The sequence below is a fragment of the Xyrauchen texanus genome, chromosome 9 (assembly GCF_025860055.1).
Source record: "Xyrauchen texanus isolate HMW12.3.18 chromosome 9, RBS_HiC_50CHRs, whole genome shotgun sequence".
NCBI lineage: Eukaryota > Metazoa > Chordata > Actinopteri > Cypriniformes > Catostomidae > Xyrauchen > Xyrauchen texanus.
In genome coordinates this window covers 28228135-28255644 of record NC_068284.1, presented here as the reverse complement: position 1 = coordinate 28255644, position 27510 = coordinate 28228135, and the positions used below count along the sequence as shown (strand labels likewise).

The following is a 27510-nucleotide window of genomic DNA, read 5'->3' as shown; positions in this document are numbered from 1 at the left end:
AGAATAACTGAATAATCTCCATGTTTCGTCAGCGCATCCGGACCTCATGTGCACAAACCGTTAATCTTACAACTCTGTTCACACACACACATAGCATCAAACGTAACTTTTTAGGTAATTTTACAACTTCTTATTCAGGGAAATAGCTAGTGCAAAATGTACAGGTATATTTAAATGGGACGTGTTCACACATGACCTCCAAATTGAAAATTGCAGTTCATTTTCTGGTAAAGGCTGTATGTGTAAAAGCGACTATTAACAGCCAAACAGAACATATTTGATGCATAATAGGTGGATCTAGATTTTGGACCAACCTACTAACAAAATGTCCTGCCTCTTATCACTTGTTGATAATGAATGGCTGGTTTGAACAAACACTAAGATTTACATGGAAGAGATAAAAGCAATATATTTTGTTGTTACCACATGAAGCACATTTTTTGACAAAGCATTTAACCATATTCAGCATGCATACATTATCTTGACCTTTCTATCTCAGGCTTCCATATAATTGGAATGCCCAATTTATTAATCCGCTCTCCTGGAATCTACCACTTGTTACTGTAGACCTCACTATCCATTCAGTGATTTGTTAATGATCTTCTAATTGGTTAGGTCTATAATAATTAAGGGAAATACCAGTGCTTAGCATAGCCTCTTTAGGGACTTTTGTAAAATGAGTCTGAAGCATTGGCGAAAGACAAAGGCTCTTTGTAATGCCCTGTAGAAATATTCCTGGTATAGAGACAGTTTCTGAGAGCTGTCTGAAGTATTGTCTGAAGTATTGGGCGGCAATTTGCTTTTTGAGGCATTTCATAAATGTCAGATGCCAAATTGTTAGAGAACATTTCAATAAGATGTTGCGGCTCCCTTGTGTTTCAGCCTGGTAAGCAATCTAAATGTCCATCAATTGAAAAATCCCCATCATCCTAAAACCCAAAGCTCAGAGAAACAACCAAAGTGTTTAAAATTAATATGCGTAGGTGAAGCTGAGTGGCACTTGCTTATTACCGTTCCATGTCTCAGAGCTTATGGTCACCTTAGATGAAACATTTTGGAAAGGTTTACAATTTGGGAAGTTGGAAATTGTATCAAATTAGGGTGTAAATTAGAGAGCAGTTCAAAACACAACACAGTTTTCTCATCATGATGTATAAGGCCCTCAATTAAGAAATGAACAGACCTCCATTATTATTCCAATTAATCTCAATGGTAGTTGTCTGGTTGCCGCATCGATTTTAAACCAAACACAAACACAATAATATCAGATAAAATTGGCTGGGGTAGCAGGGATGAGGGACCTGCAAAAGCATTTCCTCGTACACTTCAGCGGAACAGACCCTCTAAGCATTAGCAGTCTTGTTAAGAATATGTGGTGTTATTCATTATGGCAAGTTCCTCTAAATTGTTTTGGGTTTTTTTTGCATCCCCTGCCTTGATAATAGTACACCAGTAAACCACAGTCTAGAATAAGATCTGCTTGTGTGATGAGTAAAACTACAAATGTAGTTAAATGTAGTTTAAGACCACCTTTGGCATACTATTTTCAACATACTTTGAGTATTTGGGACACAATAATCTTGCATAATATTTAGGATAGATTGTATTTAAATTGGCATGCAGCCATGTTGTAGGTCAGGGTTCCCCAACTGGCGGTTGATTGAACTGCAGGCGTTTTGGGAGATTGTGATGGAAATGCCAATGGCGAATTAAATGGAATTAAAATGTATTATTCTTAAAGCATTCATTTATAAAATTCAAACTCAAAATAAAATTGTAACACAATCTTATTAAAAACAAGTTGCTTTAATTATTTGCAAGTATTACACTGCTCTCTGGAGTACTTGATACTGATTGGTCATTCGTGCCATCCAGTGGTCTCATCTTTCTGAATTATGGCTACACATCACCGTCTGATCTCCTCAAGTAAGCTAATTAAATAATTTTAACTCAAATAAATATTTAATTTATTTATTTGGCAAAGGGATAATGAGCAGTTAGACGCTCCTTTCTGCAATATAAATGGCAACTGATTTTTAAATGGTTTAAAAGCAAATTACACTGAACTTGTCTAATAGTTGTACGTAAATATGCACATCATAGCAAAACAGAAAAACACTGTCCTACCGTTTATCAACAATGAAACTTTGCTATGTGAAAATCTGGAATCTTGATAAATGGTGTAACAGTCACATGAAGTCCCTTTTTGCTACCTGAACTTCTTCAGAATGTAGCACAATGTATGAAACACAGCACAGGTGTTATGAGATACTATTTATAAAAATGTAAGTTCTAGTTAACTTGGTGTCTAAAAATGTGGCGATCCAGCGTCCGTCCAGTGTGTGAACCATACATCGAAAAAGAGTGTAGACACACAAAAGCATTTTTAAACATGGCTAACTTACCCTATACTTGAAAAACTGAGCCAAAACCGGTCAGAACTCATTGAGTTCAGGTTCCTCAACCCTTGAACATACATTTCTTTTGGTTAATTGCTTATGTTATTGTGTACAGGTGTGCTGTGGAACTTGTCCTCGTGTGATGCTCTGAAGATGCCCATAATTCAGGATGCTTTGGCAGTGCTGACCAACACAGTCATTATTCCTCACTCAGGCTGGGACACCTCCCCCCACCAGGACGACCAAAAGCTCAACCTGCATTCCTCACAGGTGCTCCGCAATGCTACTGGTTGCCTCAGGTACAGCACCTAATTAATGTCCATTCAAGTTTCATGAAAGACCAATACAGGCACAGCACCACAAAATGGTACAAAATGTAAGGACTTTTAGTTCTTAAAGGTATAGTTCACACACATAGTGACAGTCTCAGACACCATTGACTTTCATTGCATCATTTTTCCATACAATGAAAGTGAATGGTGACTGTGGCTAACGTTCTGCCTAACATCTCATCAGTATGACACGAGGGTTTGTAAATGATTAGTAAATTGTTATTTTTTGGGTGAACTAGTCATTGAAGATGTTTGAGGGTGAATTAATTAAACAATTGCACTATGTTTGATTGTTTGATTTCCACAATTCTTTAGTGCATTTAGTCATTTAGCAGACATTTCTGGGGCTTTTCCACTGCACGGTATGGCTCGACTCGACTCTGCTTGCTTTTTGGGGGTTTTCCACTGTGGATAGTACCTGGTTCCTGGTGCTTTTTTTAGTACAACCTCAGTCGAGGTTCCAAGCGAGCCGAGCCGATACTAAATGTGACGTCAAAACCCAGCAGATCACTGATTGTTCAGAGAGAATCTATAAGCTAGATGGCAGGTTAGCTTACCCTCGTGCTTCTTCGAGCTAACACAGTGATGTCCACTGAACACTTTGTGCTTTGGTGTATGATTTCCCAAACTCTCCTTTTTTTTTGTGGTGTTTTGTCTTGCTGCCATCGGCCTCTTTTGAAACAAAGTTTGTCATCTTACTGTGAAAAACAGCCAAATGCCAAGAATCAGAAACACCCTTCCTTCAATATCCTCCATTGCTCCTTTGTTGTGTGTTTGTGTCACGTTTGAGATTATGTCACAGCAGTAGAGGTGGCGCAACTATGACGATCAGCCTGTAATTCCACCCATGTTGAGGATGCACTAAACTGCAGTGGAAAAGCAAGCTTAGAAAAGTAAAGCGAGCAGAGTTGAACTGTAACATGCAGTGGATTTAGCAGACACTTCTATCCAAGGCAGCTTTGGTGCTTTACAACATAGACAGTGTGTACAAATAAACATTGTTTTCAGTGGCCAAAATTAACAAATTAGTTAGTGAATTCTTCCTTTACTCAATGCCTGTCCTGTCGCCGTTTGGATTTAAATTAGCAGATACTTAAGAGCCTATGATTGGATAATTATTGCAGTGATTAATATTTTTCAGCTGGCAAAATTTTTTTAACCCTAACTGATGCTGTAGGTAGCTTCTCATTTCTTAAACAACCATGTCGAAAGACGTATCCTGTGGTTGTGGTCAAGATGTTACTGTGTTTCAGAAGGGGCCAATTATTGGCCTGCATTAAGCATAGAAAACAACTCAAGAAATTGCTGAAATTACTTGAATTGGGTCCAACACTTTATTAAAACCTGGAAGGATTGTGGTGAACCGTCAGCTTAGTGGAAGAAATGTGGTGGGGAAAAATCTTGAATGATCGTGATTGGATATCACATAAACGCTTGAAGTAGCATCGTAAAAAATCAACAGTAGAACTCATGGCTATGTTTAATAGTGAAAGTAAAAGCATTTCCACACGCACAATGCAACAAGAACTTACAGGATTGGGACTAAACTGCTGTTGGCCACAAGAAAGCCATTTTTAGTGAGGATAATCGGAAAAAGCAACTTCATTTTGCTAGGGAGCATAAAGATTGGACTGTGGAGCAATGGAAAAAGGTAATATGTTCTGATAAGTCCAGATTTACCCTATTCAAAAGTGATGGGCAAAAAGGGAAGTGTATGAAGCGATGCACCTGTCATGTATAGTGCCCACTTTACAAGCCTCTGGAATCAGTGGTATGATCTGGGTTGCTTCAATTGGTCAGGTCTAGGCTCAGCAACATTATGTGGCAATAAAATGAGGTTATCCCATCAATTAATTTTTTCTTCCCTGATGGCATGGTCATATTCCAGGATGACAATGCCAAGATCCATCTGGCTAAAATTGTGAAAAAGTGGTTCATGGAGTATGATGAATCATTTTCACACATGAAATGGCCACCACAGAGTCCTAACCGTAACCCCATTGAAAGTCTTTGAGATGTGCTGGAGAAGACTTTACAGAGTGGTTCGACTCTCCCATCATTAATACAAGATTTCGGCCAAAGATTAATGCAACTCTGGATGGAAATAAATGTTGTGGCATTGCATAAAATTGTCGAAACAATGCCACAACGAATGTGAGCCGTAATCAAAGCTAAAGGCGGTCCAACGAAATATTGTATGTGACCTTTTTTTTTTTTGGGCCAGGCAGTGTATTACTAATTCATTGTTTTATTAAGTAAACAATGCCTCCAGAGTTTTCTTATTTCAAAGCAGAGTGAGACATTACAGACTGTCCTCTACAATAAAATGTTGTGCCTTCATAAATGTCACAGCATATTGGGGTCTTCGTGGCAATAATTCACCACTGTATAATCTCTCTGGCTCTGGTTGTGTGTGAACCAAACACATTTGTAAATTCGTTTTGAAGATGTTTCGGGAGCTTTTCCCTGATAAGTTAACTTATTTGATTGGAATAAATAGATTCAGTTGCATTTGATGAATTTGTCTGGTCTCAGAGTCCTGTGCATAAAACCATTTTGTGATATAGTGTCATGAGAGAGCAGCTCATTGTACCACTAGCAGGATTATAGTCTGTCCATTATTGGTTGGATTCACCAATAGGATTGTATAGTTCTGTAACAGTGTTGATTGTGGACCTGGCATGGTAATCTTTGGCATTCTGTGAAATGTTTATATATCTGAGCAGCCTACTGTGATCTTAAAATCCTGTCTGATTCATTTGAATGCATGTCGTGAGTCATTTCTACCCATATCACATATAGTCTCCACATTATATTATTTTTTTCTTAATAAATTGTTAATCCAGTTGTACACTACCATTAAAATATTTTTATGTTTTTGAAAGAAATTTACACTTTTATTCAATAAAGCAGTGATAAAGCAACCCAGATTAAAATGGTTAAAATATTCATTGGTTTCAAAAATGGCCAAACAGGAACTACTTTCTCTAAAAAAGTCTATTGTCCTTTTAAGAGATTTATGTTCCATACATAAGTGTGCACCATTGCATCACCATTGATCTAACCACGACAGAGAGAAAATTGGACAACCCAGATGCACAACAAGAAGACAAGTACTTCAGAGTCTCTGGCAGCTTCATTGAACAGTTCATGCCAAACAACATTTATATCTGCAACACTGAAAAGAAGACTCCAGGATGCTGGCTTTGTTGTCAGAGTTTAAAAAAACACACAACTGATACTGGCAATTGAGAAGATGAGGTTCAAATAAGCAAAACAACAACATAAAAATTTGAACACTCAATATCAATTTCTTTGAAAAGCAAAACTTTTATAATGATTCCAAGCTTTTGAAAACTGGTGTATATAGTATATTTGCACATGTTCAGACCATTGGCATTATATCTTAACAACATTTAAATGTTTGTTTTTAATTTTTCCTTGCTTACGCAAGTGAAAGGTGCATAATGGAGAAAATAAACTTCAGCTTGATCTTAAAAGCAGTTTACATTAATAGCGCATAATGTACATTTCATCTAGAGCCTGACTTCTGCCCCGCTCACCAGTGTTCAGGTCTGAAGCAGCAGGATTCTAGAACGTGCTGAGTCATTCTCTCTCTTGGATGGCTGAACTAAGCTCCCTATGCCAAGTGTTATAATTAATCCTCTTCATGGATGGCTAAGGAACTAGAAGTCTGATTGAATATTTAATGGTTGGACACAGTTGCCACAGCACCTGCAGCTGCCTGGACTGCTAGAGACACACAGATCTCTTAGAAGCCTCTTGGAGAGAGAGAAGACAGGATGTGGTCTTTGATTTGGCATCTAATAGAAATAGATCAGACTTCATTAGTCAGATCTCCTGAATTTCCAACGCTTGAGATTTGAGGCTTGTTACTGGTGATTCCTAAAGCTCTATTTAATTTTTCAATGTTTATATGCATGTCCTATCCCAGACAACTATAAGTAAGCCATTTGTAGGTAGGTTCCAAAGAGTGTAAACATGTATACACAGTTATTATCAAGCTACTGTGGGTTTCAGACTGGTATGATTTCAGTCTGACCAAAGCCTTTATATAACATTTAAAAAATACATATTACTGTTTTAGTCTGACATAAATCAAACTTTTAAAGTGCATGTAAACACACTGACTGTAGCTATGTGGCACTATTAGAACGTGCTCTGAGGAGTGTTTGGGAACCTTGTTTGGAAACAGTTGGTATATATATATATATATATATATATTTATATACTCTGTTTGGATAATATTGTAGTACTTCAGTGTTATTTTATGCAAAGTTACTGCTTATTTGTCAAGAGATCTGTCCTAGCGGCTAGCACTCTTGCTCCATCGAGTTCAAACCTGGCTTGCGTCACTTGCCGACCATGTTCCCCTTTTCTCTCTGAAATATCCTGTCCTTTCTCTACTGTCTATACTATCAATAAAAATGGCAAAAAGACAAAAACAAATTATTTCTCATTTTGCACTTGAAAAAAATATGAAGAGCACATTAATGTTTAAGACCACCTGCCCTTTAGTTGATTTTGTATTGACTTAGAAGCTTAGAAATACCAAAGTGTGATCAATAGGACATTGTCGATAACATAAAATGCGTGACAATGTGTGGACTCTTTAGGAATGTGAGCTCAGCTGGAGAAGAGGCCCGCCGCAGGATGAGAGAGTGTGAGGGGCTGACTGATGCTCTGCTCTATGTCATACAGATAGCCCTGGGCACCAGTGAGATCGACAGCAAGGTTTGACCTTTTCTCTTTCTGCCTTTCTACCAAAGTGTATACATTCAATGCAAAGCCACAGAGAATCCAATCAGGTTTTTTGCTCCCTAAGCAGTTTTATTTTGGCACCAGAGCACTACACCTCTCTTACCCCCTTTCCACTACTAAAGATGAGATAGAAGACACAATGTAGAATAGCCAAAAATAACTTTGTGGGGGGGAAAAAAGCTGAAAAAACAGTTAAAACCATATGGCTGGTGACCAAATATGTACACAGTACAAAAAAATTATATTTATAATAATAATATTTGACTTGTTTTCCAGTAAAAATATCTAAATATCCTTTAAAAAACATAAATTTAACTGATAAGCAAAGCTGTGTTATATATTAAAGACTTTATTGAGAATCTATCTTGAATTTATTTGCATTATGTCTTCTGCCAGTGCCAAAAGACAAAATACTTCAATTCAAGATATCATACACAATTTTGCTTATCAGGTGAATTGACCTTATTTTAATTATATTTTTATTGGAAAGCAAGACACTAATATGATTTTTGCAGTGTGCCTGCAACCAGCTTGACTAGTTGTTCTAGTTACAAACCAACATTGCCATTTAAAAACAGTTAAGACCATCTTGAATTTAAGCCGGTCCAAAATAAATATATATCTTTTTTTATAGTAGGAATCAAAGGCATTGTATCAGACGGACAATGTAGGTTTTGTAGCTGTCTATTCCTCTAATTGCTTTTGCCACCAACAAAGTCTTACAGAATAACTCCTCCCTATGCCCTTGGTCCCAATTAAGTGAGGTTTATAGTAATTACACAGATTAAATTGTGCAGCGACACACCTCTCTTTACTGTGTCCACTTTTTGTTTGATTTTTGAGGGGTCTCTGTTACTGGCATAATACTTTGTGAGAACCAGTTTGAGTGAGAAAAAAGACTGCTACAGTTTAATGCCTCTGAAAGCATTTACAAGATCAAAGTCATCCTCTTTGTTTTTCCCTGCCTCGCTGCTCATCACAATAGGATTAGCTCTCCAGCTCTACTGGAGTCCATCCAAAGGACTAATCTAACAGGAGACCATTAAGGGTTCGGAGCGCAAAGATGCAAAAGCTTCACAAATAGGATAGATTTTCTCCCTTTTGTCTTGTTTTACAGTAAACCTCCTTAAGATAAGATAAATGTACTTAAAGCAAAATTACATAAGACATTAAAGCTTGTTTTAAGAGAATATAATACACTGAGTTACGTTTTTTTTTTTTTATAAGCATCAATCTAGCTAAACGTATTTATGTTTAAAACTGGAGAAAACAATTTACCACAAATGAAAAATAAACTTAAGATATGTTCTCTGAAAACAAGTTGCTTTACAACTAAATCTATCCAGTTTTAAGTATGTTTAAATATTTTTACCTGTAAACTAGATAAAAATACTGATTAAGATAATCTAAGTAAGGGAGCTTTCACACTTGGTTCGATTGCTTGGACCGAAGCCGAGTTTGTTTCCTCCCCCTGCCCCTGCTGTTCATATCATATTATTTGGGTCCAAATCACGGTCAAATTGCATCATCAACATTTGTACAAGCAGGCAGCTGTTTACCACTGTAACTAGGTAACAAATCTAGAAGATGTCACTGCCTCTTTGGATTTACCTCCAAAACTTGCCACAGAATGACACATGTGTTTGCCACGGATGCATTCAATGTATAATTATGTGATTAATGTTAGTGTTTGTCTGCCGCAAGCCCACAGATGTGTTGCAAGAGATGTGAAGATTGTGAGCTGCTTTCTGAAGGGGATATACATGTATTTGGAATTAAGCAGGTTTAAGAAAACCATTATACCATAATAATTGCGAACGGGAGGCTGCAAGGATCACAAATTATACGTCATCACAAGCGGTTCACTTCCACAATTTGGTACGATTGCTTTCATATCAGCTGCGAACCGTACCAGAGTTTACATGAACCACCTTTCAAGCGGACTCGGGTGCGATATTCTGGTGAGCACCTGAGTTCGGAAAACAGCGTTCACATCATCCAAACGAACTGAACTTTGACGTCATTTGTACCCGGTGCGAACTAAAAGTGCTAGTGTGAAAGCACACTAAGAGTTTTTACAGTATACGCTTTTGAAATATTCATAATCTAAAAATTCTGGTTTCCCCTCTCTTGTGCATAAATTGCACACCTTTCTAGACCATCGAGAACTGTGTGTGTATCCTGCGGAACCTGTCGTACAGGTTGGCGGCGGAGACATCTCAGGGTCAGCAGATGGGATCAGAGGAGCTGGATGGGGTTCTGTGCACCGATGCCAGCGGGAAGGATGCGGAGAGCTCCGGCTGCTGGGGCAAGAAGAAAAAGAAAAAGAAGAGCCACGATCAGGTGGGCCGGGGAGTTTTATTCCTGCAGCTGCTGGCAATTAGCATCACTTAGCTTCATTCAAGTGTGGGTCGCCTTCGTCGACACTCATCCTTTTCCAGTGGATAATTACATATTTTCCAGACTGATTTCATTTAAATTCTGAAAACAGATAAAGATAGGGGCATTAGGAGTGTTTGTTCTGCATTTGCCTGGGATGAATAGAGAGGTAAAAGGTGCAATTACTTTGCATTGTGGCTTTTAAATAACTGAATTGTCTGGGAATCATCTTTTCCTTAACAAAGATGCAAATGCACATCTGGCTTAGTGATGATTGAGTTTTCTCTTTCTATTAAATTACTCTTTATCCTAAACAAGTGCTTTTTAGTGTAAGATATGAACAATACTTTACAACATTTCTCTTCTTGTATGATCCCGGACTAGCCCCCAATATATAACAGCACATACCATTACGCTGACAAAAGCATGATAATACCATGAGTTTAAGTAAAAGACTGGCTTGCAACATTTCCGAGTCCTGTTCTCCCTCTTCTCTCCATTATTTCCTGCACTCTTCCTACTTTGTTTATAAATAAATGTTGCAAAGGGACAAAACTATTACGGCTTTAATTCAAGTTTCTGTATATGATCCTTTGGTCAATAGTAACAATACTGTAGATATTGTTCAGCCTTTGTGTAATGAGACTTGCTCTGTCTCTGCTCTCAGTGGGATGGTGTTGGGCCTTTCCCAGACTCCAGTGACCCTCCTAAGGGATTGCAGATGCTGTGGCACCCATCCATAGTGAAACCGTACCTCACTCTGCTGTCTGAGTGTTCAAACCCGGACACACTGGAGGGAGCAGCTGGGGCTCTACAGAACCTAGCAGCGGGTAGCTGGAAGGTAGGCCCCACCTTAAAACCTGTGAGTAACCCTGAACCTTAAGAGCCGTGAACCAAACCAGTTTTGTTTATTTTGATATGGGCATGGAATTCTTGTTATTTACAAACAGTAAACAGATGTTTAACATGAACTGTAAAGTGTCTTTTGGGACTTGGGAGTACACAACCTGTGTAACATAGTTGAAAGCTTCACACAAGCATCTTGAAATAAATACATCTTTGAAAAGAGATTTTGTTTTTCTTTCATTCTGAATTATCATGCAAAGTTCTGAAAGTGGATACAGGGATTTACATTTAATGTCAAACTTTTCAATGTTGCACTTCAAAATCTTTAATTATTCTCTTTATTTATTTATTTGCTAGAACTTATCTAAGAAAAAAGCAAAACAATTAGTAAAACAACAGATTTCCTTGCGGAAAAAAATATCTTCAATCAGCCTTAGACAGTTTACTGGTCTTTATCTAGTTTAAGCTTGTTACCTGGTCTTCGAGCCTTGCCAACTGGTATTCAACTGATTTAGCTTGTTGGTCAAGTGCCCAAAACCCCTCTATAAACCAAAAACCAGACCAGCTAAGATGGTGAATCAGCTTAGACTAATATTATTTTCAGCAGGGTACATGTACTTTCAAGGTTGACTACAAATTCCCATTGAAAACAACTGTTTTTGTCATTATTGTTCTGTTGATGTGATGATAATCATTTTGTAAGAGCTCCCGTTTGACTGCTGCTTGTATATGCCTCCTGCGCCTGCAGTGGTCAGTGTATATTCGCGCAGCAGTAAGGAAAGAGAAAGGATTGCCCATTCTGGTGGAGCTGTTGAGAATAGACAATGACCGGGTAGTGTGTGCTGTGGCCACAGCTCTCCGAAACATGGCCCTTGATGTCAGGAACAAGGAACTCATTGGTAGGTTTGGGATACCAAAGTGTATTTGCCTCAAACTAACATTTTCTCTTTGACTTCAGAGCCAAATGCTACAGAGGTACTCCCAAATGTAAGTCAAAGGACTCTCTGTGTGTGGATTCATGTGTTGTATGTGTATAGTACTGCTATGAATTGATTAAAACATTGCTAATGCATTATAAGACACTGAAGTTTAAAATCTCAAAACTATTATTTTCTCTGGCTGCTGTTCAGTCTCTATTGTGCACATACTGTGTCTCTCACTTTTGACACAGGTTTAGATGACAGTATGTGAGCGATTTCGGCCGTTGTGAAGAAATACGGCAGCTTTAGCCACAGTAATTGGAGAAAACATTATTGAAGTTTCAGGAAGTGAAAAAAACTAATGCTGCATCAATTGCGAATTGATTAATAATGATCAATCGCAGAAATTAAAGCATTATATTTCCCAGCCCTGATGTATAGTCTAAAAAATGGCATATAGGTAGCATTTCTAGTCGACTTTTTTAAACAAGTTTTGCATTCATAAGTGAGGTGGGGTGGGGTGGGGTGGCATTGTTTGAAATGCTGCTCACGACTCTATGAGACTATTGATCTTTTTGATAGTTTTTGGATTCTGATGGGCCCCTTTGTCTCCATGGTAACCAGTCTCACCAGTCTGGTCTCGACACTGTGTGAGTTAGAAGACTGGTGAATCTTTTGAGGAATATAGGTTGAGAGGCGTGTCATAAAACTATACTAATGTCGAGACAGCAGCACCACTTGAATACTGATCCTGCTGGTTTGTTGCGGATAGAGCTCAGCAAAAGTCCATTGTTTATTGAATTCATTCATGGGAACCATTCTTTCATGTAATTTCAATGCATACAATTTCAAAGCAGTTTTGTTGGACTGGCTGTTATGGAGTGAATTCGCTCCCCAGTGAGAAAAAGCATTTATATTAGATTCGATTCAACTTATTGTCAGTGTGCAGAGTACAAGTACAGAGTCAGTGAAATACAGTTAGCATCTAACCAGAAGATCAAAAAATGGTGGAAGTGCAAATGTTATGAGGTACAGATGGTAAGTGACACCAGGTTTAAAGAGTTGGTTCACATAAAAATTACAATTCTTTCCAAACCCAAATGACTTTCTTCTGTGGAACACAAAAGTTGATGTTCGGCACAATGTTAGCCTCAGTCACAATTCACTTTCATTCTTTCCTTTATTTTCATTGGATCTTTTTTCCATGCTATACCTAAGAATGGTAACCGAAAAATTTAGTCATGACTAAATCTGGTCTCTTATACCAGAGGTTTTAAACATTTCGATGTCAATGGCCCCTGAATATGATGAAATTGCATGTGTATGAACAACAACTTTCAGTAAAGTTACCGGTACTGTGTTTTGCATTTGTGGGGCAGTACAGATGTCATTTATTAAGCTACGAAAGTATTTTAACATTGAAAAAATGATACACTTCCCATTTAAATACTACTACTGTAAACAGTTGTTAACAAATACTCTTCTCTGATTTATCTTCTGTTCACCTCATCTCCTGCCACCCAAAGGCAAGTATGCCATGAGGGATCTGGTTCATCGCCTACCAGGGGGCAACAATAACAACAGCACTGGCACCGGCAGCAGCGGCAAGAGCATGTCTGATGACACTATCACAGCTATCTGCTGCGCTTTGCACGAGGTCATCACCAAGAACATGGAGAACACAAAGGCCCTTCGTGATGCCGGTGGCATTGACAAACTTATTGGCATTGCCCGCAGCAAAGGAGACAAGTATGTAGACAAGACCAGATTTTATTCTTAGATGTCAATGGAATTTGTAAAGGAGGCAGGGATGATGAACCCTCCATTTGATGCTTCTCTTATTGAAATTTTGTCTCGTCATTGTTTCATATTAAAATGTAAAGCTACTGTACTTAAGCTACTTAAGCTAATGAATTCCACTTTAGCAATAATATTAGATTGCGCGATCAATTTTGGAAAGTATATATTTTGACAGCAGCAGTTGCCTCCTCTCTGGAGATGTGGTTTCAGCATAATCTAATACAACATTGCCTAATAGCTGCAGCAAATTTAATGTAACAATTAGTTTTATTTTCAAAAGCTTTTTTTAACCTTTTATTTTTTATTTTTATTTATTTAGTTAGATTTTTTTTAGACAGACATTCACCCACTTATTTCATAGGCATTTAGATGTTATAGTATCTATGGTAACCTTTAGAGTTTTATTTTGTATTAATAGTTTATCGCATAAGTAAAAACTGCACAAACTGTACGATAGACAAAATTGAAAGGGAGATTTACGGTCTACATCTAGTCAGCAGATAAGTGCCAACACTATTTATTTATATAGCTGAGACGGTACGTTTTCTATTTTCCACATTACACTGTGGGGTTTTATTATCTAAGTTTGCAAACTTAGCAAACTCTTTTGAATTATGAAGCAATCCATTATGTAAGCGGCACCAGAAATGGATTAGAAACAGAACATTCACTATTTATATTGCTTACATTATTACAGACAGGGCTGCGTAATGTATTCATTTTCTCACTCTATGTTTCCCTCCAGACACACGCCAAAGGTGGTGAAAGCAGCATCTCAAGTCCTGAACAGCATGTGGCAATACAGAGATTTGCGAAGCCTCTATAAGAAGGTGGTGCATTCAGAAAACACCTCACCATTCTCACGTCTATTGTACATTTACAGCCATTTAGACCAAACTTTCGTTCTCTCAAACTGCTTGTTTAAGTATTATAAAATATTGGATGACTAGAGAGGGCCAATAAATGTTTGTCTAATCAATTTAAATTGACTATATGTCTCTCTTTGTCAGTTACCCAAGACAAACAAAGTTATGAAACACTGCCCTAATTCACCATACTCATAAACAGAAAGTTTTGATGATTCAGCCATGCCTTACATGCTTCTCTATTGACTGTTATTTTTTTTTTAATGACAGGACGGCTATTCTCAGTATCACTTTGTCGGCTCTTCATCTACAATTGAGAGAGACAGACAACGACCTTATTCCTCCTCTCGCACTCCATCTATCTCTCCTGTCCGGACCTCACCCAATAATCGATCAGGTGAGAGCTGCTCCTTGTTACTCCATTTTGACAGCAGGTGATATCATTGACATTTCTTTAGTGCTCTGTTAACATCAACATCTTCATCTCTTCCTGAGAAGTATACTATAGGTGTAATTCTCCTCTAATCTCTAAAAGTACATTGACACAAGTACAAGTGTGGTTTATTAATGCCATTATGTGATCAAAGAAGGAACATGTGAGGTGATGATCAGGGTACATTTGATGGTTGGATATTTGTTCATTTCGGAGAATACGGGAGAATTGTACTGTGTGCAAGGGTGCTATGCATATCCTAATTACAAAGTGCTACAGAAGAGTTTGTTCTGCTTAATTAAACCAGGCGTTGTTTAGCCGGCACTGTCTGTTTTCTAATTGTGTTTCAGATAGCAAAGTTTACTTTAAATGAGCAGTTCATCCATAAATGACAATTCTGTCATCATTTACTCATCCTCATGTCAATCCAAACCTATATGCTTTTATTTTTTCCCTGTGGAACAGGAATTTTTGAAAAATCATTACACAACTATGCCATACAACAACTGTTTAAAGTGACCAGGGCCTTTCAAGGTACAAAAAAAGAACACAAGAACACACACACAACAATTATTAATGGCACAAGGCTAGAACTAGAACCTGCCACACTGAGCAGCTCAAATAGGTTGGTGGAAACACAGAAATTGAAGACAAACTGCTTCCCAAAGGGTTGCTGAAATGAGGTAGAGCGTAAAGACAGTGTGGACGTGCTTTTTTCATGCAGATGCCATAGTTTTTATGCAATTAACCATGGTTTTACTGCAGTAATATGGTGTTGTTTATATAATAACCATGTTAAATTGTGTGGTTACTATGAATTTACTACAAAATACCATGGTGATACCATAGTTACTGTAGTAAAAACCATGGTTAATTTTGTCTGGGGACTCCAGTGATACTATGATACTGTATGGTATGTTAGTATTGAATTAGGAGAACAAATACTATCTACCACTATTTCTAATTGTACTTAGAGAATATACTTAGTGCAAATATTTTCTGCTAAAAAAAGAAAACACCATCAAGTATCATAAAAATAGTCGATACAACTTGCACACTATATCCCAAATCTTCTGATGCTATAAAATAGATTTGTGTGAGGAACCAATTTAGGTAATTATTTACTGGTTATGAATTGATGGTTATGGACAGCCCATAGTCATTATCAAGTCAAGTCATTTTTAGTTGTGTAGCTTTTCATAACACACATTGTTTCAAAGCAGCTTTACAGGAAATTATGCATTAACAAAAAATGTAACTGTAATATTTATGGTAAATGGTACATTTTAACCTTAGAGGTTACCAAAGCACTTTACACTGTGTACCAATCACCCATCCACACACACATTCACACACCAATGGCGACAGAGCTGCCATGCAAGGTGCTAGTCTGCCATTGGGAGCAACTTGGGGTTCAGTGTCTTGCCCAAGGACACTTCGGCATGTGAAGTCGTGTGGGCCAGGAATCAAACCACCAACCCTGCGATTGGTAGCTGATCCGCTCTACCACCTGAGCAACAGCCGCCCAACTGTAATATTTATAAAGTCTTAGAGTGTGTATTTTTTGTGTATTTGTACTAAATATGATTGTAAATTGTGTATAGAAATTAAATAATTAAATATTAATTGTATTTAGAACCCCATTGAGCAAGCTGAAGGCAACTGTGGCAAAACTGCTTAAGATGTTGGTTAATGGAGAAAAATAACCTTGGGAGAAACCAGGCTCACTGTGGGGGCCAGCTCCACTCTGGCTAAACAACATGAATATAATTCCAATATTAGTTATTTATGTGCAGTGCAAGTCATTGTTTTACATTTGTAAATTAGTAAGCCTTAATTTAAAAAAAAAGATTTATTTTAATATTGTTTTCATTGAGTTATTGTCTTGTTACCTTGTTATCAGTTCTGTATGTTCATAGGTTTATGTTCCCCCATGTCTAGTATTTAAGCCCTCATGTTTCCCTTTTCAGGTATTTCAGGTATATCTTCAGGTATGTTTTGTCAAGTCAAGTTCTAGTCAAGTTCATGTTTGTGATTATGTTTCATATTTGTAGTTAGGGTTTTTGGATTCCACTGTTATTAATAAATTGCACTTGGGTTCTTCACTCCATCTTCATCATCTTCATCATTGTCATTGCCAGCAACAACATTACAGTATGTAGTTAGCAGAATTTTTTAATTAATACGAAATTTTACATTTAGCCAATGTAACGACGATAGCATGGGGCTAATATGATCATATTTCTTGGTTGTAGTCAGCACTCTGACAGCTGCATTTTGAACCAATTGAAGTTTATTTGAACTTTCTGGACATCCTCCCAGTAATGCATTACAATAATCTAGTCTTGCAGTCATGAATGCATGAATTCGTTTTTCGGCATAGGCAACAGAGAGCATGTGTTGTAATATAACAATATTTCTCAGGTGGAAGAATGCTGTTCTACAAACACTGGAAATTAGATTTTCAAAGGACTGATTGGTATTAAATATAACACAGAAGTTCGTTGCTGTAGAAGGTGCTATAACAGTACATCCATTGAGAGTCAAATTATATTTTAGCAGCTTATTTTTAGTTTTTGGTCCAATAATTAGTACCTCTGTTTTGTTGGGATTGAGTAGAAGGAAATTTCTGGCCATCCAATCTTTGATTTCATTGATAAACTCTGCTAATTTGGAGAATTGTGAATTTTTGGTTTTGAAGAAAAATAAAGTTGGGTATAGTGGAAACTTATTCCATGATTCCTGATAATATCTCCCAGGGGAAGCATGTATAAGGAGAAAAGCAGAGGTCCTAAAACTGATCCCTGTGGCACTCCATACTTAACTTTTGTTTGATTTGACAATACTTTGTTTACACACACAAAGTGTTAGCGGTCTGATAAATAGGACCAAATTCCCACTAATGCCAACATAATTCTCAAACATATTCAAGAGAATGTCGTGATCTATCGTATCGAAGTCAGCACTAAGATCTAAAAGCACTAGAAGAGAAATGCAGCCGCTATCAGATGATAAGAGCAAGTCAATTGTAACTCTGATAAGTGCAGTCCCTGTACTGTAATGGGGCCTAAATCCTGACTGAAATTCTTCATATATTACATTTATCTGTAGAAATAAACATAGTTGGGAGGACACTACAGTTTCTAGTATTTTCGACATAAATGGTAGATTTGAAATCGGTCTGTAACTAGCCAATTCTCTAGGATCTTAATAAGCAGTTCGATAGCTGTCATTTTAGAGTTTCTTGGAACATGTCCTAAAGATAGCGAGGAGTTAATTATATTAAGAAGAGGTTCTGAGATTACTGGGAATACCTCTTTTAAGAGCTTAGTTGGTATTGGATCAAACATACATGTTGTGGCTTTTGATTTTTTGATAAGTTTTGTTTGCTCTTCATGACCTATGACAGCGATGGTTTGAAGTAGCCCGTGAGCAAAATTATGAGACACTGTTTTCTGAGGTGCTGTGACAGTTAATTGCATAGTTCCAATTTTACTTATGATTATTTAAATTTTATCAGTAAAGAAATGTAAATTTAAATGACTATTGTGCTGCTACAGAATATCTGGTTCAGTCGATGCTTTATTCCTAACCAATTTAGCCACAGTACTGAATAAACACCTAGTATTGTTGTGGTTATTTTCTATGAATTTGCTAAAATATGCTGACCTGGCAGCTTTTAGTGCCTGTCTGTAGCTACAGACACTATCCTTCCATGCACCGCAAATACCTCTAATTTTAAGAGCTGCACTCTTGAGATCATGAGTGTAATCATTGTACCACAATGCAAGGCTTTTTTCTTTAATTTTCTTTAATTGAAGGGGGTGACACTATCTAGAGTTTTAGAGAAGTCTGTATTTATACTTTCTGATTACATCAAGTTAATCTAGACTTTTTGGCTTACTGAGTATGTGAGACCATTCTGGAAGATTATTAGTGAAGCTATATTTAGTGGTCGAAAGAATAGTTCTACCTCAACGATAGCATGGTGTAGATTGAGTGACATAGTTGATCACAACAAAAAAGACAAAAGTTAATTATCTGAGATGTCAACGCTCTGTGGTGGAATTTCTATAGTATCAAAATCAACTACATATGACAAAATTAAATCTAGCGTATTATTATGGCCCAGGTGATCTATATAATGTAGCAAGGGCAAAAGATGATATAGATTATTTATTTAGATCTGATTGTCATATTAAGCATTATTAGTTCAAAAGACTTCAACTTATATCCTGTCCTCTGAGTAACCCCATAAACTTCACTGTAAATTGTAGCAACAGGCTCATGTTTATAATAATAAACTGGGGGAGTAGATTCATTTAAACTAATATATTAATCTGGTTTAAGTCAGGTTTCAGTCAAACAGAATTCATCCAAACTATGATCTGTAATAATTTCATTTACAATTAGTGCTGTGGTAGAGAGAGATCGAATGTTTAGTAGCCCTATTTTGTTTATTGTTGTTGTTGTTGTTGTTATTGTTGTTGTTCTTGAGTGGCGAGGGTTTGAGATTGATGTGGTTCCTAATAAACATATGTTTGAGATTGATGCAATAAAAATACAGTGGAGAAAACTAATGCATGCAGTCGAGATGTGAAATGTAGACTAGCAGAAAAAAATTACAAAAAAACTAGAGAAACAGGTGCGCGGGGTAAAATACATACAGATGAAACAGTTGAAAAGTTGAAACCCCCGAAGCACATCGTAAAATGGCAAAGGATAAAACGATGAATGAATAAGAATAAACAATGCTAAGTAGGCTAGCAAGCTACAAACACTCGTGCAGCGTGCCGTCAGCAACAGGAAAGATTTTCCTGCTTCCAACACATGAACATTATGAACTGTTATTGATTCTGCTATCGACTTATTTTACATTTAACAGTGCTTTGTCTCTCTTTTTTTAAATCCCAAGAATGCTATCTTTGCACTCTAGAATCAGCTTTAGTCTAACAAAATGTTTGCCTAAGGATAGAAATTGATGTTGTAAATCTGCATAATGTCTAATTAGAACAGATACAATTTTCATCTTGCTTTTACATTATTTTGCACCATGCATTAATGGGGGGCATATTGGTTCTGACTGCTACTTGATAGGATGTGGGGTACTATCCCTAATGGGAATTCACATATTTCTCACAAATTTTGCAAGTTCAGATCACTATTCTGAAAATGTGTACATTTGCAAGTAAATGGCCAATGTGTGCCAGCTGACAAATTCATGAAACCACATTAAAAAGAGCAGGTGCAAAGGTAGAACCAGTCTTCAAGAGTCCAGATGCTGAAAATACAAATAATTAAAAATGATGGTCCACAAGTATTGATCTCATTGAATGAAATCTCATGTTTTAAAATACTGGTAGTTTATTGCATCTTGCAACTGACGATTTTGGTTCATGTGCAAATAAATGTTTAGTGGAAAATTAATTTGGATATTGCTATGGGTAAGCGTTGTAATAAACTTTTATTAACAATATTAACCGACATGCGCAGCACCCATAGAGGCACTACTTAGGTTTAAATATCAGGGACTGTATTCTAATTGAAGGATGGCACTTGATGAATTTGCTTAATAAAATAAAGTTTTAATGACACTAATTATTTTTATTATGTAGTTGTCACGATTCCCTTGTTGTCTGCCCTGTGTTTCACTAGTCTTTGTCTCAAACTCCTATTCCCTTTGTAAAAACTACACTTCCCATGATTCCCGGCCCTCATCACTGCCAGCCCTGTGTCGTTGTGCTCACCTGATCGTCGTTTGTCATCATCATGTCTCCTGTGTATTTAAACCCTACTGTTTCTCCATTCCCCTGTCGATTGTTGATGTTTGTGGACACCTGTTTCCGTGCTCGTTCTATGTTTATCCTGCCTGTGCAACCTTTCTATGTTTTCCGTGTTTTTGTTTTATTTCCCAATTGCGGGTATTTCCTTTGTTCCTGTTTTGTCTGTTTTCAAATTTTTTCAATAAAACCTGCAAATAGATCCTCACTCCATGTCTGCCTTCATCTTATCCATAACAGTAGTAACCATTTTATATAAACAAAAATTCAGTAAGCAGCTTGTCATGCTTAAATGCAAATAATAGCAACATTTAGCCTATAACATGGCCTCTTGTATTTTATTGCTTAATTACACTTTGATTAATATAATTTCATATACAATACTTTATATTCATATTTGAATGTAAATGAGCCATTGTTAAGCATAATATTTTCTAAGTTACTTATTAAATGGAATAAATTAAATTCACCTAAAAATTTAAATCCTGTCATCATTCTTTCTGCCACGGAACACTTGGTGAAATTTTGAAGAATGTTGAGGTTGTCAGTCCCTAACATTCTGCCCAAAATACACTGATCAGCCACAACATTAAAACCACTGACAGGTGTCTGTCAGGTGACAAGTGAATAACATTTATTATCTTGTTACTATGGCACCTGTCAAGGGTGGGAGGTATTAGGCAGCAAGTGAACAGTCAGTTCTTGAATTTCATGTGTTGGAAGCAGGAACAATGGGTAAGCGTAAGGATCTGAGTGACTTTGACAAGGGACAAATTGTGATGGCTAGACTACTGGGTCAGAGCATCTCCAAAACTGAAGGTCTTTTGTGGTGTTCCCAGTATGCAGTGGTTAGTTCCTACCAAAAGTGGTCGAAGGAAGGACAACCGATGAACCGGCGACAGGTTCAAGGCTCACTGATGCACGTGGGGAGCGAAGGTCATCCCACAGAAGAGCAACTGTAGCATAGATTGCTGAAAAACATATTGCTGGCCATGATAGAAAGTTGTCAGAACACAGTGCATCGCAGTATGTGTAGCCACAGACTGGTTAGAGTGCCCATGCTGACCCCTGTCCACTACCAAAAGCACCTACAATGAGCATGTGAGCATCAGAACTGGACCATGGAGCAATGAAAGAAGGTGGCCTTGTCTGATGAATCATCATGTGGACGGTCGGGTGCGTGTGTGTCGTTTACCAGGGGAAGAGATGGTAGCAGGATGCACTATGGGAAGGGAGGCAGTGTGATGCTCTGGGCAATGTTCTGCTGGGAAACCTTGGGTCCTGGCATTCATGTGGATGTTACTTTGACATGAACCACCTACCTAAAGATTGTTGCAGACCATGACCACTCCTTCATGGTTACGGTATTCCCTGATGGCTGTGGCCTTTCAGCAGAATAATGCGCCCTGCCACACTGCAAAAATTGTTCAGGAATGTTTTGAGGAATATGAAAAAGACTTCAAGGTGTTGAGTTGGCCTCCAAATTCCCCAGATCTCAGTCCAATAGAGCATCTATGGGATGTGCTGGACCAACAAGTCTGAACCATGGAGGCCCCATCTCGCAACTTGCAGGACTTAAAGGATCTGCTGATAACGTCTTGCTGCCAGATGCCACAGAAAACCTTCAGAAGTCTTGTGGAGTCCATGCCTCGACGGGTCAGAGTTGTTTTGGTGGCACAAGGGGGACCTACACAATATTAGGCGGGTGATTTTAATGTTGTGGCCGATCAGTGTATATTTCTCAGATGAAAGTCATACAGGTTTGGAATGTGAGTAAATTATGACAGAATTAAATTTTATTTAAAGCTATTGTAAAGTGTTACTTCAGTGGTCCTCATCACCATTCAGTGGGATATTTCTTTGTTAAATACCTGGTATTTTCTAATCACATTTCATGATAGCTACCAAAAGCTTTGCAGAACACAAAACTGGCAAAAATGTCAAATATATTATTGTTGCATTAAGTAGTACAAACCCCAGACAAAACCAATCCATACCTGGCCAATTCCATTTAGCAAGTACAAAGAGCACTGACACCTCTTTGCCTCAAAAAGAGCATTGCCTCATTACACTAAATTAGTTTTAAATGATTATTTTTATTTAAATAAAAGATCCCTTGATGTATGAGTTCTCATTGAACTTTCAAATGTGTCAAGAATTAACAGGACACATTTGCAAGGAAAAAAAACAACCAAACTCATTATTGGCTGGCCTATTGTGTTTTTTAGCAAGTGCCCCCACCTCCCCTCGAGAAATGATGAGCTTGAAGGAGAGGAAGATAGATTATGAGTCAGCTGGAATGAATTCTGGTTACCATGGAGACAAGGGTGAGCACACCTCCAGAAAAGACGCCATGGCAGGTAAGTCTGCAGTTCAGTGTCCTCCAGTTAGAGTTTAACAGTTTCATATAACTGCTGTGAAATGGCTGACAGAATTAATGCTGATTTTTAGACAGGCCATCAAATATAGCATAAACAAAGGTAATGAATTACCTCTGAGTGCTGCAGTTTGCAGTAACCTAGTAACACTGATGTTGTTTCAGCTCTAAGCTCTTATCTTTTTATTCCGCAGAAAGGTGTCTGATATCTCACTCTTGCATCTTTGTGTAAAATTGCAATCCTTTATCTCAGCAGAAGCCATGAACTTGATGTGTCTCCACATCTGTTACAGTCAGACATTTTTTTGTCCTCATCAAACAAACCTATAGAATGAGTAAATGCACCTAACAGTCCCCTGTGAATCTTCATAATTCACTCCCTCTGCAGCTCAAATCTCCAGTGGAACATCTACGCTGTTCCGAGGTGCTTACATGTCTCCTGGGGATGACATCAAACATAACCAGGTGAGTTTATCACATTAGAGTTGTCATTTGTAGCTATATTGCTATACTTATTTCTCAAAAAATATTTTAAATGACCTTTTATTAGATTCCTAAATATACAGTATAAATATATTGTGGTTTTACTACCTTTTTAGATTAACTTTTGCATAACCTAAAAAATGGAAAAATAATTGTTATAGATATTTTTGCCTTGTTTTTTTTACTACAAAATCGACATCCTTAAAACAAGATAAATTTACTTGAAAACCAAAATCGTGTGAGCTAATAAGATTTTCTTTGTTTTTAGAATATATCTTAAAATGAGTTTTTCTTACCCAACTGACAAATAGTTTTATTTTATTTATTTATTTTTTTTAAGCATAGATCTAACTATATTCAGTGAGGCTTAAAAAATGTCCAACAGGGTTAGAAAAACAAGCTTAATTCAAGATATCTTATCTTACACTATTTTGTTTCTGAAGTAAAAATTATTTTTGCCTTATTTTTCAGTACCACATATCCTTAAAACAATATACATTTATTTGAGAAACAAAATGGTGTAAGATATCTTTTTAAGTTTAATTTCTTTACCCCATTGGCATGAAACATCATTACATTTTGCTAAAGCCAATTTTGCCAATGGTGGAAGAAAAGAAACTTAAACAAAGATACATTCTCTGAAAATAAGCCTTAGTATCTTTTGCAATTTTGCTTCTCAGGTAAAGTGAAGTTATTTTAACGATATTTAAATATTTGTATTGGACAAGACAAAAATACTTTGTAAAATCATATTTTGCAGTGTAATTTTTGCTTTTTGACTATATTACAAGAAAAAAATATTCTTGATTGGATTGTAAATTTGCTTTCTGTTTTTGAACAAGCATGTAGTCGAATTATGTCACTTTTCTAAAGCAGCATTGTTTCTGACAGGTCTCCGCTCAAGGCAAGCCTCCTGAGGCTTACCCTCCCTTCCAAACTCCACCAGGAGCCAACTTTGAGGAGACGTACTATGATGACCAAGCACATAAACGCCCCCCACCCCCCAGCGATGGCATCATGCACCTGGGACTGAAGTCCACAGGAAACTACGTGGACTTTTATTCAGCGTCCCGCCCTTACAGTGAACTCAACTATGAGACGAGCCACTACCCTGCCTCGCCGGACTCCTGGGTGTAGAGGCATAAAGGCAGGCTGGAGGCTGATCTATGAACACAATTCACAGAGGCCAGCCCGGCATGTGCATGAACTCTAGTAGACATCTCACACACATATACCTTCAGTTTGGTTCAGTGCTCGCACCACAGTTGGCTGCCACTCAGCCCTTGAGCAAAGTTAGCAAAGTGCTGGAAAGAGAGAAGATTTTAGGGAAGGGATTTCCAAGGAGCTCAAGGAATGTGTTTTTTTCTGAATGGACCACTAGAATTTTGATGTTTTTTCAAAGCAGTGGAGAGAATCTAAATGTAAACGGGAAAGCAGTAAATATGTGGTGAAGTGATAGGACATTTATGTGAAGCACAAGAAAACACAAGCAAAGGAAGTAGTTTTCACACATTTTATGACATTTCTTTATGTGAAACCATGCTTTTATGGAGTGCTCTCTCACTCTTAGCCTTTATATATATTTTTCTTTTGTGTTTTTTTTTTATTTGCTTGTTTTTTGTACCTCCTTTTTAACTTCTTTGGTGTAAAGTACTTGTTGTATATTACAGATGTAGATACAAGGTGCATTGTGTATATTACGCAAAGACTACTGTGTCTTCCCATGTGGTTCAATATGTCATTTTATTTTCCTGTATTTTAAAAGAGAAAGAGAAATACACACTCAACTCCAGCATTCTCTTCTGTAGGTAAGATGTGCTGCAGAAAAGATATAATTCAAATGTGTAGTTTGCTCTATTGTAATTTTTCATTCTTTTTTCTAAAAATACCTGACGACAGAGCGTCACTGCCTGGACAAATTTTTACCACCAACAATAAGAACATTTTCAGGCCTGTCTGTCAATTTTTTCTCCACTCTGCACATTTAGACAAGCTCTTTTTTTTCTAACCATACTGACATGAAAACTGGTCATTCCACAAGCCACTGAGTAATCTGTGCTTAGTTTTGTAAAATGTGCCAAATGTGGTAATCCCTAACCTGAGGGGTGCTGTAGAACTGCCGTTGAAGTTACATTTAACGACACCGGTTCAACCGCCGCCTGTTTGTAAATGCTTTTTTTATATGTTTCAACAGCATTCACCCTGAAAGTGGAGGGGCATGGTCTTTGAGAGCTACTTTCTCTCCAAAGATGTACAATTCGTTTCGCCGTGTTGTAAAATAGTTTTGCGAAATCTGCTTTTTTCTTCCAGAAATCAGTGGTTCTTAAACTCATCGTAGATAAATATGTCAATAGAGTATGGATATATATTATATAAATACAAATATATATATACTTTTTATGTGCAGATGTGGATGTCACCTAATGCAGGAACATTGCAAGGAAAATTGCTATTAAAAAAAAAGAAAAAGTAAAGGCATAGGGTTTTGACAACCTTCATTTTTAATCCAAATGTTGACCTCCTGTTGTCATGTTGCTCTGTAAAACAGGCGAGACCAGGGCTTAGGGCACAGAGAGGACAGATGTAATAAAGCTTCTCATATTTACTTGAAAAGGTGCTAACACTACAGTATGCTCACTCTAACTCCTTGTGGTGTCAAAATTACATGTTTTGCCTATGATGCTAGCTTATATTAAAGCAGTTTGAATGTTTCATATCCTTAGTGAAATCCCCCTAATATATGTCTTATTTCCTGCAAAGCATATAGATGCACCTAAAAAAGGTTTTGTTTGCCTATACCTTGTGTCTCAGGTCATCTTACCTTTACTTGGCTGAAGAAGATGGGCGAAAATTCTGTAGTGAGTAGAACTGAAAGGATAACAGAGAAGAATGATGCCACCCTATATTTTTATATGATTTGAAACTTTACAACTCAAGTCTGGCAGATTTTAGGAAGTGTGGTAACAAGCCCTGGTCTTCCCTTCATATCATCTTAAACTTAGAGATAATTGTTTGATGCAAGGATTCAGGATCTAACACCCAAACTCGCATATCTTTCAGTACCACTGATAGTAAAATGTCTGAGAGCAAGCAAAATATCTGTGAAAAAGTAGACATATCAGACAACCTGTATTGAATATGTAATTACAACTTTTTTTTCTGTTGCTAGACAAAGTGTTTGAGAGAAATGTGAACCTTTTTAATGCCAGGTTGCAACTGCTATATAAACTAATGGAGAATCATCATTTTGTTATTATTTTGTTCTGTTTCCAAGTTATTTCCTCCATTAGATCTGACAATAATAAGGGCTCAGGCGGCTGCATTTGTGGCGCATGGCCAGTTTATTTATATAGCGCATTTCATACACAATTCAATTCAAAATGCTTTACATAAAAATGATAAAGAAAATACAAGATACATAAAAATAAATTTAAAAAACTATTAAGGACATAAAATAAGAATAAAAAGTAATAAAATACAAAAAGTCGAAATGAGTAAAAAATAAAAAGAATACTAAATTGTAAAAAAAAATGATATAATAAAATATAATTATTAAAATGAATGAAAACAATGAATAAGTGCAGAGCTATGCTCAGTCTGAAAATGCACAGCTAAACAGATGTGTTTTCAGTCTGGATTTAAATGTGGCTACTGCTGGGCCACATCTAACCTCTTCTGGAAGCTAGTTCCAGCTTCGGGTGGCATAATAGCTAAATGCTGTCTCACCATATTTTGAGTAAACCTTTGGTATTTCTAACTGACTTCATCCTAATGATCAGAGAGGTCTGTTAGGCTTTTATTCAACAAGCATATCTGCAGTATATTTTGGTCCTAGGCTGTTAGTGATTTATAAATGAGTAATAGTGCCTTAATATCAATTCTAAATGTGACTGGAAGCCAGTGTAAAGACCTAAGTACAGAGTGATATGCTCAGTCTTTTTTGTTCTGTGAGATTCCTGCAGCAGAATTCTGAATGAGCTGCGGTTGTCTAATGGTATTTTGCGAAGGCCAGTGAGAAGTCCATTACAGTAGTCCACCCTACTGGTGATGAATGCATGAATAAGTCTTGACTGGATACAAAAAAGCTAATTCTCACTATATTTTTCAGATGAT

At 37.2% G+C, this 27510-nt stretch overlaps 1 protein-coding gene across 6 annotated transcripts in view; it reads left to right on the top strand.

Moving 5' to 3' along the window:
• Window positions 1–26629, top strand: part of LOC127648753 (catenin delta-2-like) — a 143853-nt gene extending 117224 nt beyond the window's left edge. For 4 of the 6 annotated variants that reach the window (XM_052133500.1, XM_052133497.1, XM_052133498.1 and 1 more), the window contains 11 exons: window positions 2515–2698; window positions 7369–7486; window positions 9671–9856; window positions 10560–10754; window positions 11487–11637; window positions 13185–13407; window positions 14204–14288; window positions 14595–14721; window positions 22766–22897; window positions 23303–23379; window positions 24289–26629. In XM_052133500.1, coding sequence (XP_051989460.1) covers window positions 2515–2698; window positions 7369–7486; window positions 9671–9856; window positions 10560–10754; window positions 11487–11637; window positions 13185–13407; window positions 14204–14288; window positions 14595–14721; window positions 22766–22897; window positions 23303–23379; window positions 24289–24534 — 1724 coding nt within the window. In that variant the 3' untranslated portion in view covers window positions 24535–26629. The remainder of the gene's footprint in view (window positions 1–2514; window positions 2699–7368; window positions 7487–9670; window positions 9857–10559; window positions 10755–11486; window positions 11638–13184; window positions 13408–14203; window positions 14289–14594; window positions 14722–22765; window positions 22898–23302; window positions 23380–24288) is intronic. The other 2 variants (XM_052133501.1, XM_052133499.1) reach the window with 1 other exon arrangement.
• Window positions 26630–27510: the final 881 nt, after the last annotated feature.